This window comes from Carettochelys insculpta, chromosome 5 (assembly GCF_033958435.1).
Source record: "Carettochelys insculpta isolate YL-2023 chromosome 5, ASM3395843v1, whole genome shotgun sequence".
Lineage (NCBI taxonomy): Eukaryota > Metazoa > Chordata > Testudines > Carettochelyidae > Carettochelys > Carettochelys insculpta.
Window position 1 is genome coordinate 106,131,142 of NC_134141.1, and position 20,353 is coordinate 106,151,494.

At 41.0% G+C, this 20,353-nt stretch overlaps 1 protein-coding gene across 4 annotated transcripts in view; it reads right to left on the reverse strand.

Annotated features, from left to right (window-relative positions):
• Positions 1-3,807: 3,807 nt before the first annotated feature.
• The window catches only part of RAI14 (retinoic acid induced 14), a 131,722-nt gene continuing 115,176 nt past the window's right edge, over positions 3,808-20,353 (reverse strand). For 3 of the 4 annotated variants that reach the window (XM_074995690.1, XM_074995691.1, XM_074995693.1), the window contains 9 exons: positions 20,178-20,206; positions 18,808-18,894; positions 18,145-18,222; positions 17,126-17,183; positions 16,687-16,805; positions 14,653-16,185; positions 12,516-12,665; positions 5,206-5,271; positions 3,808-4,959 (listed from right to left, as the gene is read on the reverse strand). In XM_074995690.1, coding sequence (XP_074851791.1) covers positions 4,882-4,959; positions 5,206-5,271; positions 12,516-12,665; positions 14,653-16,185; positions 16,687-16,805; positions 17,126-17,183; positions 18,145-18,222; positions 18,808-18,894; positions 20,178-20,206 — 2,198 coding nt within the window. In that variant the 3' untranslated portion in view covers positions 3,808-4,881. The remainder of the gene's footprint in view (positions 4,960-5,205; positions 5,272-12,515; positions 12,666-14,652; positions 16,186-16,686; positions 16,806-17,125; positions 17,184-18,144; positions 18,223-18,807; positions 18,895-20,177; positions 20,207-20,353) is intronic. The other variant, XM_074995692.1, reaches the window with a different exon arrangement.

Below are 20,353 nucleotides of genomic sequence, written 5' to 3' on the forward strand. Positions count from 1 at the left end.
TGTCTTTCCATTTTTTTCAGTCAACAAACCTCTATCACATGTACTACCTAAATGTCAATCCCTCTCTAGAAGAACATAATTTGCTGACAAGTGACATCACACTACATTGAAATGGAAATGAATACCCCATTTCCGAATCAATATTCTGAGCCACCCAGCACTGAGTACACAGTTGACCCTCAACACTCATACAGAACACTGGAATTTGTCTCTCTTTGTCATGTGGGCATTGTATCTCACCTGAACTCTAGAGCAGTTAGATTAGAACTAAAAACATTTTTGAGAGTTGTCTGGAGTCACCCTTTACAATTATCTGGAATGCATTTGCACCCACGAAAGGCCTGTACTACAGACTGCGGTGAGGAAGACCAAGTGAAAAGTTGGAGTTTTAGTAGCAGACGTAGAAGTCAGAGTTGGGTGACCACCTTGTAACCCCTTTGTCACAGGCTGGTAAGTGACAAATATGGGTCACTGAAGAGTCTTCTAGTCCTCTGCTGATACCAGCTTCAGAGAGAGAGAGACACACACACACACACACAAACAAACAAAACAGTGGCTTGCAAATTGCCAGCCCCAGTGATGCAAGGCAAGGGAAACTGGTGTCTGCAGGGAAAGAGGGTGCAAGGATGACCTCCCAAAAGGAGAGGGGGTACATGAGAGGTGCCCCATTTAGCAATCAAAATATTGGCGGGGCATAGGCAGGCAAAACACTTCCCAAGGGCTACCACGAATCACCTACGATGCAGAGCATAGTGTGGGCCCTTCGATGAACTGTCCGTGTAGTGCCGAGACATTTGTGAGAACTGAGGGGCGGCGGGGGGAAGGAAATTCAACAAAGACACAGAGACTTAATTTGAACAATTTTGCATGAACATCTCTGCCGTAGCACTGAATCACGGGCCCTCTCTGCCCCCTGGCTCTCAGGGTCCAATCACTTCCCTAGCCCCCATTGTATTTGCCACCCCGCTGGATTTTTACATTCTGAGATGCAGCCACCTCAGCCTAGACAGCTGGAGCGTGAAGGGGCTTCCCACCCTCGGCCAGGGGCTTAGTACAATAGTGGCTGCAGTGCTATGTGAGCAGAGGCAGCACAGAGATCATGGAGCAGGAGGTAGAAATCCAAGGTGGTACCTGCTCACTGCACTGGATGGCCAAGACCAGCTTCCCTACAACAGAGCAGAACCTGGGAACTGCTCTCTGCTGCCAGCCTGGTTTTGCCTGCTGCTTCCTCCACGAAAGGCTCCAGCAGTCCCAGGCAGGTTCTTCATTACGCTTCCAGTAAGTACATTAACAGGCTCCTTCCCTGCTCCTTACCCTGGGGACACCACAATAGAGGTTCTTCTGACAGGCACCACCTCCATACAGTTGGTCGCCTTGGTGACAGGACGCAGGCCTCAGGCTGTATCCTTGGTGATCACATTCACAGCTCAGAGCAAGTTTTACCAGAATCAACGGCTCGGGCTCGGCAGCCCTCGGCTCACCAGCCTCCTCCACACCTTGGCTGTATAAAAACACATGCCCTGGTACATGCCTATTATCATAGGTTATTGGGCCACTGTGTATTGGCCTGACTAACGATTAGTGTGTGGTACGTTTGAGAGGTCTAATGGGCCGGCTGGGTGAGGCTGAGAGCTTACTAAGGGGTCTCTAGCCCACCACCTTTTGATTTCCTAACTCCTCTAGTAGCCCTTGATAAACAGCAGGGCTAACTCAGGCTATGTCTACACTAGAGCATAAATTTGATTTTTAAGGCACTCTCTTCACTGCAAATACCATTAGGTTGATTTTGAGGGGCACTAAGGTCACCTTCCTAGCCCCGCCCCTCTGATGCAGTGTAATGCCAAGTTCAAATTTACAGGGCTGAATTAATGCTAGTGTGGAAGCAGCATTAGTTTAAATTGAATTTTTTTGGCCTCTAGGAGGTATCCCACCATGCCCCAAATGTGTCTACTCAGGACACTTTCACCTCCAGTGCTCTCCAGGTGTGCAGGAAATAGGAAGCCCAGCAATGTGAATTCATTTTCTTTCTGGCCACTGTGGCAATCACATCTAACCATGATTTCTCAGAGACACAAAAGAGACTCAGCATAGAGACATCAGAAAATCCAGGATCTCATTTCTGTGCAGGTGGATGGATCTGCTGAGCATCCCTGGTGTTTACTCAGCACAGTGCCAGGTGAAAAAATCAACCCCCACCCCCACCCCTTCCACCACATGGCTGCTGGGCAGCGCGGACCATGCCTGAAGACAGCGGCAGGCCCTATCCTGCACGGGGTTTCAGTGCTTGAGAGGGCTTTTTCCTTGCACAGGATTTACCAGGAGAAGCTGAGAAACTTGTTTTCTGAACTTCACGTTTCACAGGCTGCCCCGCACCCAAGGCACCATGCAGCTGGCAGTCTAGCCTGCTACTCCTAACACGTGCATCTTGAAAGTGCAATTCACTGCGGGAAAAGCACACATTGAAAGAGAGAGATCCAGAGACCCGCCCAGGCTGTCTGTGTGTCTACACACACTGGGATGAGGGGAAAATGGGAGTGCTTTAGTTTTGAGGGATCTGGGAGGGTATTAATTTATTATACTGGGTAACAGTAGTTATACTTATTACATAGGTCAGAACACTGGATGGCTGCATTTTGACCTGTTAAAATAAATGTGTCTTGATTAATTGCATTATGTTCTTTTCCTCAATTCATTTTTCCAGGGGGTTATGCATTTGAGAAACAGCTTTAACCTTATTAATCAGATAGCTGAAGTTCAATGACTAACATATTTGACAGCCATACAACCACAGTATTATATTTCTTAATATAACTGAAACATATTATATAACCTTATCACCACTACTACAGACATCATCTAGCTGAACGCATAAAAGGAGCAAAGATGAAAAAATGGAAAGTTTATTTGCTGCATAAGGAAACATTTTGTAAATTACATACAAGAACAGATCCTATGCTATTGTGTATAATTTTCAATATTTCACAAAGATAACTGTAATAAATATGCATAACAAAACAAAGTATAAGACTAAATCTGAACAGCAATCTACAAAAATGGTTCATCAAGTTTTAAACTTTGCAGCATTTGCATGCTTGAAATTTTTAAGTGCTGCAAAAAACAAGTTCTTTCACATTTCTTTGGAATATTTTCCAAATTGTCTAACTATAAAATACTGTCCAAAATTAACAGGCATTAGTTGAACAATCTCAGAAGAGTAACAGAATGGTCTAACTGATGCAAAGCTTTTAATCCTTTGGAGCTATGTCATTGTTAGGGATTACCTGATGTAAGTGCACTATGTATCCAGTAAAAGCCTGAGGCACTACAGAGTCTGTCACATTAGGAGTTTATAAAATTCATAGATTACATAGCTCTGGAAATACCTCCATCAATATGAATAAAACCAGTGTCATAAGTGAAACAGCAAGCTAGAATGGTTTTAACTTTTAAATACACTGTGTTCTTAGAACTATTCTTCTATAGTTCTCTACTATAAGTGTCACTGTATCAAATGAAGCATTTCCATTTCTACTTTCAATTCTTAAAAACAGACAGAGGTTTCAATGATGCTCCTCCTCCTGCCCAAGAAACTTGTAGAGATTATTGTTTGATAATAGCACAAATGTATCATATATTCCTGCATTTGATGACACAGCAGGATGAATTATCATTTACACTTGAATGCTCTTAGATATGCTGACAGATCTATTATTATACAGTTTTTCTGAGCTGAGAATATTTCTCTATGATTTACTCTAGTCTAGCTGAATACTTTAGGTAAAAAGACTCAAACACGGTTACCTAAAATACTTGTTATTAAAGTTTAATGTGAACATCACGTAGCAAAATGGTTAGTTACAAAAAAATTTCATTGGTGGGCCAATAAAAATATATTGAAGAGAAGATCTTTACAAAAGTGAGGTTAGGAACTGTGAGGCATTGATGCTCACTGTAAACATCCTGTATTCACTAGAATCCCTTGTTTGAAGCAGATGCATTTTTTTTCCTGAGCTCCATGGCCAACAGCAGTGTGAATATTTGCATAGATAGTTTGACCTACTGAAAAGGGATATTTTGCACTGAACTTGAGCTTCACCTGATTTAGGGTTTTACATTCTAAATTAGTTTTATGTTATGAACTACTATGTCCGACATTGAGACAATGCAATTAAATATAAAGATGCACAGCATGGATTTTACATACTCAGTGCACAATGGGCATGGGTAGTTTGTTAATTTTGTTCAATATAAAACAAATTATAGGTAAATTTAGTTGCTTGATATTTTGACTCACTAAGCAATATTCTGCACAAATATCTGTTGTTTGTTTGTTGCCACATGGCAGAATGAATTTTGCCCAAGCAAAAGGTCACATGTAGCAAAGTGCCAACAGTTTGAGGGCAAAAACATACAGCAGACTAGAACAGATTCTTCAAAATCCAGGAGCGGAACTCAGAATGGAGAAGTAACCTTCACCCAGGAGGTGGGACTGTTTGTGTCAAGATGGAGCACTGCATGCTGGGACCTGCAGCCTTCAATGCAAGCATCTCCGTACTGAAGAAGGAAACAGTTAAACACAACATCATGAATCACACTTTATATCTGGAGTGGCCAAAGTAACAACAGCTCTAAAAAATACTTGCATTTGGGGTATGAACAGTACTCGGAAAACTTTGTGGAAAGGGAGATGATGTGCAGATGCATTAGGTCACAGTAAACACAATGAATGGGAAGAGTGGCAGAGACAAATCCAGCTCACTTTAAAAAAAAAAAAAAAAAAAAAAAAAAAAAGCAGCAACTTGACAACTTTCAACCTTGCGTTAAGGTGTGTCTAGCTAAACTCCATGGCAGCACGGCAGGAATCAATACAAACAGTTTGTTTCACTTTGTTTGCGATTGGCTTTTGCACATTGTCAAAATTTGCTTAAGCACTTTTTGGACATCTTCATCCATTTGACCCTAGAGAGAAAGGGGAAAAGCGAAGTTGAATTCTAGTACCTTTTTTACTCTTTCTCAAATTTTATATCATTAAGTAGTTTTACAAGTATGTTAATGCCACAACTCCCAACCTCTGCTTAAATAACCACACACTTTTTGTCTAGGGTAAGCAAAAGATAAAAAAAAGCTCTTTTCATTTAAGATTCGCAAAAGCGACCTCTTATATTAAAACAACATCTCATGTGACTGAGAAATATGTAATCATACCTGCACAGCGTACAGAAGATGCATCCTGTAAACTGATACAATCTCCTGGTGCTGCTTCTTTGTGTCCTAAAAATATTAAGATAGAAGTCAAGGAATGTGCATGCAAATTCACCACATCTTGTTTTAGAGCATATGGAGATACACAGCTATGATAACATCACATCTTTACGTACATAAGAGAGATATCTTGGTTACTTGCAGAAATGCATAACACAAATCAGGACTGTGTAATCAGGCCAACTAAAAAAGGTCCCTTTGCAGCATTATCTGGAACAAGAAAGTATCTAGCACAATTGATTTCAGTGTTCACAATGGCTTAACTGCACACACACAGGATAAAGCCACAGTCCATCACAATTTCTGGGTGTATTTTTTTCAGAGAGGCTAATCCACTTGCAGTTGAACAGTTTCAGCAGCAATTCAACTGCACCCAGTGCTGGCAAAGGGGCATGGGCAATGAGCAGATTTGTTAGTGCAGATGAGGTTCATAAGGGTCCTGTCCTATGGAGCTCTTGCAAATTACTACACATTCAGATGGAAGAGAAGCCTCTCCTGTGGTCACAATGCTGGGACCCAAGAATCATCTCTCCAAGTAAACCTTAAGTTCTGTTTTAGAATCTCAGCACAAAGAAGTGGGCCATACAACCCTAATTTCTCACCCGTTTCCTAAACTTATTAGGGGGGCTGGAGAGAGGACACACCCAACCCAAAATAGCCTTCTGCTCTGCCCCAGGGATTTCCACATCCAGACGAGAACATCCTGACCACCTGGCTATTGGCTATTCTTGAGCGTGTTGGTCTCTCTCTCTCAAACACTCTCTGTCAGGTTGGCTCCCAACACACACACAATTTTAAAGGCCTCTGGTTCATCCCAGTGTTGAACTTGAAAACAAACATTTTCAAGGCTGGGAAAACCACTTCCAGCCCAGCTATGGTGGTCAGTCAGTGGAGGAGAGGAAGCAAAAGCCACCCCAGTCCCCAACAGCAGCTGGAGGCGAGAGGCTCCTGCAGAATTCTGACACTAGGCTAAGAGACGGCCATCAGCCTTCAACCCTAAGGCAATGTCTACACTTAATCTGCTACAGCACCTCTGCAATGCTTCAGTGTACATGCTCACTGCGGTGGTGGGAGGGTTTTTGCTAGATGTGACCTTTGCTTAAGCAAAGTTTATTCACCTATGTGGTAACAAACAAAAACAGATAAAGGGCTCAAACGGCACATGCGCATCTGAAATGAGGCATCCGTAGGGGCACATTTCAAAGAACTACAGGTACTGCACAAGGTAAATTGCTTTTTTTCCCCTTTGACCTAACCACTACCTATCAGGAAGGTGGATCAACTACACCCTCTTCCCACCCCCCACCCTCCCAAAAAGCAGAAGGAGTATAAAAGGAGGAAAAAAGAAAAATGGAAACCTCTCAGATCTCTAATGGTACACTAACAACTAACAAAGATGGAACTAGACAATTACAAAACACACTGATGCATGCCTGAGGTGGCCACGCTAAAGCTCCACCTGAGGTTGAGGCAGTACCAAAGGAACGCAGGGAGGTTTGTCTGCACAAGCCCTGCGTGCCTTTGGAGTGCAGTGTCAGGTTGTCCAGCACATATTGTGGGATGACTGGACACTGCTAATGGAAGAATATCTCATCAAAGGTTTGAGAGGGCACGTGCATGCTTTAAGCGGAGCACCCATACTGCTACCACTCAAGGAGAAACAACAAGAAGTCCTGTGGCACCTTATAGACTAACATTTTGCAGCATAAGCTTTTGTGGACAAAGACCTGCTTTACCTGATGCACGAGTGCGGTGTTCCAGAGGAGAATTTAAATATATGGGCTTATGAAAAGGAGGGAGTCCCAGTCAAGAGGAGGGCCAGAGATGACAAGGTCTGTTCAGTCACAGAGGATGTGGCCTATTATCAGCAGTTAATGTGGAATTGAGAATATCAAGAGAGGAGAAATCAGGTCAGTTCAGTCAGGGAGGACACAGCCCGTTATCAGTAGGCTAATGTGGAGATGTGAACATCAAGAGTAAAGAAAGTGCTTTTGTAATTGGCCAGCCACTCCCAGTATCTGTTGAATCCTTGGTTGATGGTGTCAAATTTGCAAATGAATTGCAGCTCTGCAGTTTCTCTTTGGAGTCTGTTTTTGATTTTTTGTTGTAGGATGGCTACTTTTAAACCTGTTACTGAGCGTCCAGGGAGACTGAAGTGTTCTCCTGCAGGTGTTTGCATGTTACCATTTGTGATGTCTGATTTGTGCCCATTTACTTTTTTACCTAGAGACTGTCCAGTTTGGCCAATGTATACTGCAGTGGGGCACTGCTGGCACATGATGGCATATATCATATTAGTAGATGTGCAGCTGAAACAGCCTCTTATGGTGTGGTTGATGTCGTTAGGTTGCGTGATGATATCATTGGTTTAGATATGTGAGCAAAGCTGGCACTCAGGTTTGTTGCAGGGATTGGTTCCTGAGTTAGAGCTATTGTGGTGTGGTCTATAGTTACTGATGAGAATTTGTTTCAGATTGGCGGGCTGTCTGTAGGCGAGGACAGGCCTGCCTCCCAAGGTCTGCGAGGATGTCCAGGATGGCCTGTAGATCACTCTTGATGAACTGGAGAGGCTTTAGCTGGGGGCTGTATGTGATGGCCAGTGATGTTCTCTTGTTTTCCTTGTTGGGCCTGTTTTGTAGCAGGTGGCTTCTGGGTACACGTCTGGCTCTGTCAATCTGTTCCTTCACTTCCTTAAGTGGGTATTATAGTTTCAGGAAAGCTTGGTAAAGGTCTTGTAGGTGTTTGTCTCTGTTTGAGGGATTGGAGCAAATGCAGTTGTACCTGAGTGTTTGGCTGTATACAATGGATCATGTGGTGTGTCCTGGATGGAAGCATGTAGGGAAGCATACCAGCCAGTGGATTTCCGGTATAGGGTGATGTTTATGTGACCATCACTTATTTGCACAGTAGTGGCCAGGAAGCAGATCTCTTGTGTGGACTGCTCCAGAATGAGGTTGATGGTGGGGTGGAAACTGCTGAAACTCTTCAAGAGCCTCTTTCCCATGGGTCTAGATGATGAAGATGTCATTAATGTAGCACAAGTAGAGGAGAGGTACTAGGGGACGAGAGCTGAGGAAGCGTTATTCCAAGTCAGCCATAAAAATGTTGGCATACTGTTGGGCCATGTGGGTGCCTAGAACAGAGCCACTGATCTGAAGGTACAATTTGTCCTCAAATCTGAAATAGGATTATTCTATGTATAGGTTCAGTCTGTCATTTAGACTAATTGGGGAAGTCCATGAAGAATTCTTTTTCCTGTACGGTAAAGTATGAATACTGGAATGTATTTAAACCTTCCTCTGGAACCCCCAACTCATGCATCTGATGAAGTGGGTCTTTGCCCACAAGAGCTTATGCTCCAAAATACTTTTGAGTCTATAAGGTGCCACAGGACTATGTCTTGTTTTTGAAGATACAGACTAACTCAGCTACCCCTCTGATGCTATTTAAAGAAGAATTCTTCTGTCAACCTAGCACTATCTATGCGGGGGGAGGTGAACGGGTGTTAGGCTTCCTGAACTGTGTCATAAGAATGGCCATACCAGGTTAGACCAAAGGTCCATCCAGCCCAGTATCCTATGCCAGGTGCCCCAGAGGGGTGGACCAAACAGGTAACAATCAAGTAGTCTCTCCTGTCATCCATCTCCAGCCTCTGACAAACAGAAACTTACAACACTATTCCTTACTTATCCTGGCTAACAGCCATTAATGGACCCAACCTCCATGAATTTATCTGGCTCTTTTTTAAATCCTGGTATAGTCCTAGCCTTCACAGCCTCCTCTGTGAAGAACTTCCTTATTTGTTTTAAGCCTGCTGACCATTAATTTAATTTGGTGTCCTCTAGCTCTATTAGTATGGGAACAAGTAAATAATTTTTCCTTGTTCACTTTCTCCATACCACTTCTATTTTATATAGCTTTATCTTACCCCCACCCCTTTGTGTCCTCCTATCTAAGGTGAAAAGTCCTAGTCTTTTTCATTTCTCTTCTTATGGGACCCACTCCAAAAACCCCTAATCATTTTAGTTGCCCTTTTCTGAATCTTTTCTAATGCCAACATTATCTTTTTTGCGATCCAGAGACCACATCTGTATGCAGTATTCAAGATGTGGGCGTACCATGGTTTTATATAAGTGCAATAAGATGTTCTCAGTCTTATTCTCTGTCCATATTTTAATGATTCCTACCATCCTGTTTGCCTTTCTGACTGCCGCTGCATTGACATTTTCAGAGAATTATCCATGATAACTCCAAGATCTCTTTCCTGATGAGTTGTAGCTAAATTAGCCCCCATCATACTGTATGTACAGTTGGGGTTATTTTTTCCAATGTGTATTACTTTACATTTATTCACATTACATTTCATTTCCCATTCTGTTGCCCAATCACTCAGTTTCATCAGATTTTTTTTTTAAGTTCTTCACAGTCTGCTTTGATCCTAACTATCTTGAGCAGTTTAGTGCCATCTGCAAACTTTGCCACCTTATTATCTACCCCTCTCTCCAGATCATTTATGAATAAGTTGAATAGGACTGGTCCTAGGACTGACCCTTGGGGAATGCCACTAGTTACCCCTCTCCATTCTGAAAATTTACCATTTATTTCTACCCTCTGTTTTCCTACCTTTTAACCAGTTTTCAGTCCATGAAAGACTCTTTCCCTAATTTACGTAACTTAAATTTACATAAGAGCCTTTGGTAAGGTACCTTGTCAAAGGTTTTCTGGAAATCCAAGTACACTATATCTACTGCATCCCCCTTATCCACATGCTTGTTGACCCCATCAAAGAACTTCATTAGTAAGACATGATTTCCCTTTACAGAAACCATGTTGACTTTCACCCAACAACTTATGTTCTTCTCTGTGTCTGACAATTTTACCCTTGACTATGGTTTCAACTAATCTGCCAGGTACTGACATTAGACTTACTGGTTTGTAATTGCCGGGATTGCCTCTAGAGACCTCTTTAAATATTGGCATTACATTAGCTATCTTCCAGTCATTGGGTACAGAAGCTGATTTAAAGGATAGGTTACAAACCACAGTTAACACTTCTGCAATTTCACATCTGAGCTCTTTCAGAATTCTTGGGTGAATGCCACCTGGTCACAGTGACTCATTACTGTTAAGTTTATCAACCAGTTCCAAAACCTCCTCTAATGACACTTCAATCTTGGACAATTCCTCAGATTTGTCACCTACAAGGGACGGCTCAGGTGTGGGAAACTCCCTACTATCCTTAACCACGAAGACTTGAAGCAAAGAATTTATTGAGTTTCTCTGCAATGACTTTGTCATCTTTGACTGCTGCTTTTGCATCTGGATTGTCTAAGGCCCCACTGGCTGTTTAGCAGGCTTCCTGCTTCTGATATACTTCAAAAACATTTTGGTATTGTTTTTTGAGTTTTTGGCTAGCTGTTCTTCAAACTCCTTTTTGGCTTTTCTTATCACATTTTTACATTTAATTTTGCAGTGTTTATGTGCCTTTCTATTCTCCTCACTAGGATCTGACTTCCACTTTTTAAAAAATGCCTTTTTATGCCTCACTGCTTCTTTTACATGGCTGTTAAGCCACAGTGGCTCTTTATTGGGTCTTTTAGTATGTTTTTAATTTGGGTATACATTTAAATTGGGCCTCTATTATGGTGTCTTTGAAAAGTTTCCATGCTGCTTGTAGGGATTTTACTTTAGTCACTGAACCTCTTAATTTCCATTTAACTAACCTTCTCATTGTTGCATAGTTCTCTTTTCTGAAATTAAATGTCACAGTTTTGGACTGCTGAGATGTTCTTCCCACTATAGTGATGCCCCTCAGAAGTGTGGATTTTTCACATCCCTGAATGACATAGCTGGGTCAACCTATCTTTTTAGTGTAAATTTGGTCTGTGTATTTTACTGTTTAAGTGATCTACTACATCTCTTGCCCTCACTGGTATTCCTGCAAGGGACTAATTCTAGCCTCAGTACCATATTAAATCTTGATGCCTGAATAGGGAGAAGGAAGAACAGGAAAGCTGTGTAGCACAGCAGGTGGGGATCTCAAATACAAGAACTCCGCCTGTCCCCCAGAACTTGGTACTTAAACACATCTTTAAGAAAAGATAGGAGGAGGTCTCTTCATAATCTGGGAGCAGCAGCTTTGGTAAGATAATGCCCGAAGTGGGCTCCTCAGAACCCAGAACAATTCTTCACTTTGTTTTGTTTGCTTGCTTGCTTGCTTTCGGGCCAGGTCTGCAACTCACGGCAAGTGCCCCAACACCACATTAAGTACTGTCAGAGCAGTTCCATAACTCACAACAAGAGCTTTTTGTGGCTAAAAACTGCCTTTGGGCTCTGTCCAGTTTGGAAGTCTTCATGTTCTACTGAATTGGGCCCTTTACTTACAAGTGGAAAACGCCACTGAAGGTAAAATTTTAAAACCATTTAAAGCAACTCAAATTCTGAAGAACATTTTTTTAAAAAAATACGGGCCTGTTTAGATAGAAATTTGTCACAAGATCAGAAAGATTTTTTTCTCACAAAAGTATCAGGCTTATTTTATGATTTAAAACAATAAGACCCCAATTGATGATTTAATCTGCATCTTTTTAAGCAACACAAAGCTTCTGCGCAAACTGCCTATGTGCTGTATGAATCTTGGCAAAAGCGCAACCCAAGGGCCCCACATTTCATTCCAGTCATAAAATCTTGGATCAATTATTAAACTTTACACGAATGGTGCTATGTCTGAGGTGTGGATACCCCATTAAAGCTGTGGCTTTCCAAACTCTCATTTCTCTTATAGTTTCACTTGTGACACAGCAAAATGAACAAATTTACTGAGATGTGGTAACATCTGCTTAGGAGGTGCTATGTTATTTTATCAACCCATTCCTTTTAATGCTTTTAAGACAGTAGCTTATGCAACTTGATACTGCATGCAGTGTCCTTTCTCTTGTGAACTGGCACACTGTTTTCTACATCTCCAGAGCAGAAAATGGAATGAAGTTGACTCATCAAAAGTGAGAGACCTCTTGGAAATATATTGAGACACAGTATTGCAGTTTTGTATTCTTGCTAAGTGAGTGCACTGCTATGAGGATCAGTTATAATACATTTGAATAGGCATCACTTTACTGCATTAAGCAGACAATTTTTGTACTCTGTGGTTGTACTCCATTTTTAACTGGGCATAGAAAACACTGTAAAGAAGGCTTCATATCACATTAGCAAGGAGAGCAGCCAGAGCTTATCAGTTAAAATCTCACACTTACAGCCAGTTGATTCTGTAATTGCTTCACTTGTTGCTGTAATGCCTCCAGCTGTTGGCTTTGTCTTTTGGGTGCACTGGTTGAGTAGGACAGCTGAGAAAGGCTGTTCAGTGCTTCTTTTAACTTGCTGATTTCCTTGGACATCTCATTGATCTATCAAAGAAAAAAAGTACACGTGAAAGGAGGAAAGAAATCTTGTTGCCGTGCTTTAACTAGAGAACATTTGTATCTTTTCTTCCGGATTCTGAAAAAGCAACCCTACCTCCATCTCGGATGCACAAGCTGCCTACTAGGTAAACAAAGAGTTGAGTGCTGCCATCATGCTGCGAGATCTTTATGTGAAGATGGCTGGGATGGAGCTCTCTCTCGGGCAGCTCAGAAGTGCCTTCTCCCCATCCAGCGGGTCAGCATGCAATCCTAGCTCCTCATCACTACTGGGAGGTCCGCATGTAGATGTATGTTCCCCCAGCTGGCTGTTCTCTCCATCTGCCTCTCCCAGAAATTTTCTCTCTTTTACTTACATTCTATCTCTGTTTCCTCTCCCATCCCCACTCCCCTAATCTCTGGCAAGCTACTTTCTCCTTCTTCACATCAAACCCTCTTTGCTCACTGCCAGACTTTTCTCCAACATCCTGATCATTTTAAGCATGTAGTGTATGCTGACAAATGTGCTTTTGGACAGAATTGTCCCATTTCCAAACAAACACACCGCTTTAACATCTTACGTGAAGCAACATTTCTCACTGAGGTATTGCATTTACTGACTTTACAGGCACAGTTCTGAACATGTCTACATCTAAAGCCAGAAATGCAATTTGCTTGGGTCAAGTACCCAGACCCAGCAAAACATTACACATCTGCCATCCATTTTCCAGGACAGCAGTTCCCAAACTATGTTCCAGTGGAACATTGGTGTTCCATGAGCTATTGCAAAGTGTTCCACCAGTGAAATTGATTAGTGGCAGTCTCTTCCCCATTCTCAGGGAAAACACATATTTTGAGATGTAATTTGTTACATTTTACAGTTTTGCTCACCTCTAGCTTAGACCAACAGTAAACTATGGCTCAGTCCCCCCGGCCCCAGCTCAAACCTCCCAGTCCCATGCACTGTGGCTCAACTCCCCGGGGCTTGGCTCAATACCCGCCCCTACCAGCCCTGTGCAGCTATGGCTCAGCCTTCCTGCCCCAGCTCAACACCTCCTGGCCCCCACACCCGTGGCTGAACTCCCCGGCTCCAGCTCAATGCCCCCACCCCTGCGCAGCTGTGGCTCAGTCCACGCTGCCCCAGCTCAAACCTCCCAGTGGTGCACGCCTGCAGCTCAACCCCCTGGCCCCAGCTCAACCCCACCAGCCTCGCATGGCCCTGGCTCAACTCCACCCTCACCTCCTGTGCAGCCTTAACCTATTCATCTATCACATTAAATTTATTAATTAAGTACACTGATTTTATTTATGTTCTGTCGTCTCTGTAATACTTGTTTTGTTAGTGTCTAGTTTCACTATTATTTGAGTTGTGTTTACCATACAATAATTATAATGCATATTATGAAATATTATCCACTAGCAATGTTTCTCATAGTTAATATGATGTAAAAAAGATGAAGTCTTCCACGGAGATTGCCCCGATGCTCAAGTGTTCCATGAGTGGAAAAAGTTTGGGAACTGCTGTTCTAGGATAAGAATGCTGTGCTCTCAGATATGCCAATTAGGGAAAAGATAACTTGGTTTGGGTGAAATGATGTGGGTAAAATAAGAATGGTAGAATCTTTGGTCACTTGTGCATTTTTACTTAGGTTTGAAAATCTTTCTTTCTGTAGATCTCTCACTGTTCTAACTCTCACCTCTAACATCTCAAAATAGAGCCCAAGCGCTCAGACACCTGAGCCACCCATGACAGACCATACAGCTCTCCTTGTGGAGACTGCCACAGGCTCAAACATGCATTTAGCCAAACAAGTTTTTAAATCAGGATTAAAGATGGGATTCTGGGACATTAAGTTACAAAACAGAAAGATGTATTCAAAAGTTATACTCCATGACACTTGGTTTAATATGGAGCTTGCAAACTGCGTATATTACTCAAGCTGTTTTTAAAAAGTCTAAGCAGCCAGGAAACCCATTTCTTTAATGAAACACTAACCTTTTTATCTTTATCTTCTTCTAGCTTTGAGGAGCTTTCAGCATTTTTTTTCATGTCAAGAAGATCTTCTTGAGCTTGACGGTACTTATGGTGTAGTCCATTTATTTCCTGGTCCTTGGCCTGAAGCAGAGTTTGAATTCCTTCTTTTTCCCCTTTTATTTGCAAGATTTCATTCCTTAATTGTGCAGCATCTAAGGACACACTTTCTTTCTCTTTCATTAAATCCTTCAGTTTGGATGACAGAATATTAACTTCACCTTCTAACGATGACTTGAGTTCTTCATATGAAGCTCTGGGCACCATTGCTTCATTAACTGCAGCTTTTTCTTCGAACAACTCCTTTTGTAGACTTCTTATCTCGGTTTCCTTGTTCATAAGCTCTTCTTTAAGTTCATTTATTTCCTCCTCCATTTCTTTTGCTACATGCCTGAGAGCACTTACCACCTCCAGATGTTCAGTGACTGGGACAGAATTTTGTTTCTGAGTTTCTATCAGTTTCTTGAGCTGAGTTGCTTCATTTAATATTTGCGTGTACTGAGACTTCATGTCAGATAATGCCTCTTCAGCTTTATCTTTCAATGAGTTGGTTACCTGCATCAGTTTCTTGTGCTCATCCCTGGGGATGTATTCCAAAGTTACATCCTCTAATGCTTTCCTCTTTCTATAGTCCTCAAGTTCTGTTTGTGCTTCTTTGTACAATTGAGACAGCTCACTAACTTGTCTGTTAAGGTCATCTATCATTCTGTTCTTTGCTTCTTTCATCTCTTGAGATTCATCACTGGATTCCAACTGCATCTGACTTAACTTGTCTTGTAGCCTTTTAATTTCTTCTTGTCCTTCTTTGTATCTCTCAATCAACAAAGCTTTCTCTTGGTTCATGTTCTCAATTATTGAACAATAGGAATTTTTTATTTCCTCACATTCTTCTATAGACATTTTGCTAGCAACGTTCTGCTCTCCTCCTTTGAGTTTTTCCTGTAGCTCTCGCACTTTCTCTTTATGCTTTTCACTTTCCTCTAACGCTTTCCTGAGTTCTTGCTTTAGTCCTTCAATTTCCTCACAAGTAACCTTCAGGTCATGGACATCTGAGTAAATATCTTTGCTTTCAGAATCAACAAGGCCCAGTTTCATCTGCTTTTGTACATTCAAAACTTCTTTCATAGCTTCTTCATACCTGCATTGTGTTTCTTTAAGTTTCTGGCTAAGATCAGAGCCATTTTCTGAAATATCTGCACTGTTTAAATGAATTGTTTCTGGGACTCTGGACTGAAGTTGGATCTCTAAGTACTTTCTTTTTGCTTCGGAATTATCTAATTTCTTCTGTATATTCTTTAAATCTTCTTGTAAACGCTTAATTTTTGCCTCATTGTTGCTTGTTGACTTCTCTTGACTTTGTGTTGCATTTAATGATGATGATTTTAATTCTTGAGCTGAGGTTTTGCTTTGTCTGTCCACTGATTGATCAAGCTCTGTTTGAGTGGAATGATAGGAATCTAGTGTAGAATCCATTTCTGCATCTCTGACTGCTTTTTCCTGCATAAAAAGCATTAAGTTTTATAAAACAATACATTACTGAGTAGGATTAGGTAAGGAACTTTTACTATGCCCTACAGAAATGCACAATTAAAACACTGTGGGCTAGATTTGCAGCAGAGCTTGACACATAAGTGAAGATACAGGGATGCTATGTTTGTCTAAACCTGAGATGACTTCTGTAGTATAAAAGTGATCAAAAGCTGTGAGAGATGAAGTGCTGAAAGTCCTAAATCATTAGCCAGAGTTGTGAAATAATTAACTCCATCTTTAAAAAAGGCTCTCAGCTAATCTAGGGGAAAAAGGAGAAATGCAAATGATTTAATATCTAAGACAAAAGGTCTTCTTCTTTTGACTTCTTGAAAATCTTATTACCTACAAACAGTTGTAATTCATCTGCACAGCACATCACTATAAAACAAAGTAGCTCTTTATTCTGCCATCCAAGAACAGAAAGAATCCTCCTGTGCTTTGAATTAGGTGCAAAGATGTAATACACACCTGTAATTTGTCTTGTAGCTCCTTATTGTGTAGTGTTAGAGAAGCAATTTTTGCTTGTAACAATACAAGGAGATCTTGCTGGTCAGTTTCAGAACTTATATCGAGTAAGGAATCAGCACCTTTAAAATAAAGAGTTTCAGAACATTTAAAACTATGGTTCTTTTGACGTAGGCATTATCCTTTGACATAAAATCATTATGTCTTTGAGACAGAGGGAATTTGTTTTCTTCCAAGACCATTAATATGGCAAACAAAAGAATAATTTCTAGTTAGACATCTAAAACGTTTTAATTATGGGTAAGTACATCAGTTTTTGATAGAGTTGCAATGCTGAAACCATGTCCTAATACCATTATTCCTACATTTAAATGGTTCTAAAAGACAGCTGATAAGAAGAATATGCATTGAGAATCAAAGGAGGCCTCATTATTCACTTTACCTGTGGTGCTGTCACTCAGTCTATCCTTGTTATCTCGCTGTATGGAGCTAATCTCATCCTGTGAGACAAAGAGAGACAATCCATTCACTTCAGGAAGTTCTAGACTTCACAGAAATGAGCATGGAATGAGGTCAGGCGCTGCAGAATGGATGGTTCATTATTTAGGGGTCTCAAGTTTTGTCTCAAACAACATACCTTAAAAGCAAGGGCCCAGATTTGTAAATTAGCCCAAGAGATCTGGCCTCCCCCTTCCAATTTAAATTAATATGATCTGGGCAGTCACATTCCCCACAGGAAGTTTTGAGAGTCTTCACTTGTGTGCCAGGTAATGCCATCTACTGCGTATGGTATATTTAAACGTCAAAAGACTACAGCCTCTGATAATATAGGCCTACATCAGACAGCAGCATTGCAGTGAAGTGTTTTGGATAAGAACTGGTCTTAATTTACATAATGAACAGTGTCAGAGATTCTGTTAGTACTAAATAACTTGCTAGTATAGGGTTAAGATTTACTTTTCTAATTATATCCTGCAGAACATTTACTCATTTATTATGAATTATCACTACATTTATTAAAAGAAAATACCAAAATAAGTTTATAAAAGAATTCCCAGTTCCATTTTTCACAGATTAAGAAAACATTTTCCTTCTCAGAATTCAATCATTCACAATGGATCTCCCACTCATTTACATGGATTATCAAAATTCTGTATTTTTTCCCCTTAAATATAGCCAAAGTTTATTAAAACAACAGAATTGCAAGAGTAAATATACCTTGCATACTTGGAAAAAAATGAAGTCCTGTGGCATCTTATTGACTAACAATAATAGCTATATTGGAGCATAAGCTTTCGCAGGCAAAGACCCACTCCATCAGATGCACCTGACGAAGTGGGTCTTTGCTCACAAAAGCTTATGCTCCAATATATCTCTTATTGTTAGTCTATAAGGTGCCACAGGACTTCTCATTGTTTCTGTGGATAGACTAACACGGCTACCCCTCTGACACTTGCATACCTGTTCAGTGAAGAATGCCTGTCCTTTCCCAGCAATTGGAGTTGATGTTGCTGAACGTGGAGAGGACAAATCAGTAAACTGAAAAAGAAGTATGTGTACATATCCATTAGGAAGTTCTACTGCCTATGTTAAATACGCAATGATTACATTTGCTCTTTGGTGCTAACATGGAATTACTGAATGCTGCTCACCAGAAGCACGCATGCATTATAGGCAGACAAGAGTAATGTTTCAGTTTAAAATCCCATTTATGAATCTGTAAGTCAATCATATCTCTCTCTCTCTCTCTCTCTCTCTCTCTGTGTGTCTTTATCTTTCCTGCTCTCTCCCCTTATTGGCTTTTTAAAAATTTGTCAGTGGAAGTCATTTTAAACCACTCATGAAAAAAGACAACCTTCTCCTCAGAGAGACTGCCTTTGTTTGCAGCTTTCAGACCATGCCACATTTCCAGCAGCCTTGTTCTCAGAAACTGTAATCAATATGGGTTTTCAAGACGTCATCCTCACCACAGGGGAGAAAAAAATCTATTTATAAACACGAGATAGACATATAAAATAACTGAGAAAATTTTACCAGCAACATTTACATTAATGCTCTAGAGTCTAGATCTTTCCCATCCCACTGAAAAACAACAACATATTCAAACAGGGACTTTTTCTTTACCTGGATAGGACTGATAGGAGGAGGTGGGGCTTTGCGTTTTTTTGGTGTTCCACTTCTTTCTGAACTTAATTTAGAGACTTGATCATGCTGAAAGTTTCACAGGCCAGAGAATGGAGCTGTGTTAGTTTGGTTAGTAAAGTCTGAGTAAGCAGTTTTATTCAAAACCCCACATAATTTGAGCAGTTTGTTCCTTGTCTCATTCCAGCTTCTCCACAATTACTGCACTGCTATAATAGGCAAAATACTAAACATGCTTGAAGGACAAGGATGGCCCTGCCCCCTTGCAATTCATGCTTCAGCAAAAACAAAGATTTAGAGAAAAAGAACAAGCTGGTAAGAGGTTTAGCACTTACTACTTATCTCAAATACTTTATTTGTTCATGGCTTAATTAAGTGACCATGAATGACCACTTTTTCCCCTTCTTCCTTTAGAGACTTATTTCTTCCATAAAAAGGGTGCCTGAATCATTCTTTCCACAGCTTCCCACTTCAATGGGGTGCATGCCTTCCAAAATACGGTGCAGCTAATAAGTGCTACTAGGGCATTTTTATTGCTTCAACCTGGCTAGATTTTTACCACTGAGATCTCCAGCAAAGGGCATGCCAAGAACACTTTTTGAACCCTAGAATACTTGTTTCATGTTGGAAAGATTTACCTTTGCTTGCCTCCATAAACAAGCTGTGAGAAGTCCAAGTTTGCCAAAAAAAAACTGATTAGTTTAGGTCCCAAGATTTGTGCTTCCTCTCCCTTACTGCAGAACCACATCCTTTCCCATCCCCAGTATCCCTTTCACACCTCCCCAATGCTAGTTGGCTACTGAATTTTCATGACACCATGTTTAAAAAAAACAAAAAACGATTAAATCCATAGGTTTCTGCAAGCACGGCAGCAGCTTTCAGGTAACTACAAGGCTGTTAAAAGGAGAAGAGAGAAAAAATGTTCTCTTTAATCTCTGATAGCACAAGAAGCAATGGGCTTTTTTGAAGCAAGGGAGATTTAGGTTGGACATTAGGAAAAACTTCTTAATTGTCAGGGTGGTTAATCACTGGAATAAACTGCTTAGGGATGTTAAAAAATCTCCTATGATGGAGATTCTACAGAGCAGATAGACAAACACCTGCCAGGGATGGTTTAGATGGTACATGGTCCTGCCATGAGTGCAGGGGACTGGACTTGATGACCTCTCAAGGTTTCTTCCAGTTCTAGTATTCTAGGATTCTATGAACATGTTTCTATCATCAGCAACTCAAACATTCATGCTACAGAACATTATAAGTAATCTAAGTGCTTTTACACAGAAACCATTCTTTTTCTTTTTTTAAAATCAACAGACTTGATTATTTTCAAGTAAAACAGGAGAGACAAATACCTGCTTTGGTTTTGTTGGGGACTTCGGATCTGTAGAATAGGAGGGGAAAAGCATTTTATGTCAAATGTCATGGATGGAGAGAAAAAAAAGGCAAATCATCTCTTTCTGTGACCCCCATCATCACCACACTCCTCACTGAATACAATGCAAGCCTTGATATCCCATTTGTCTGCTTC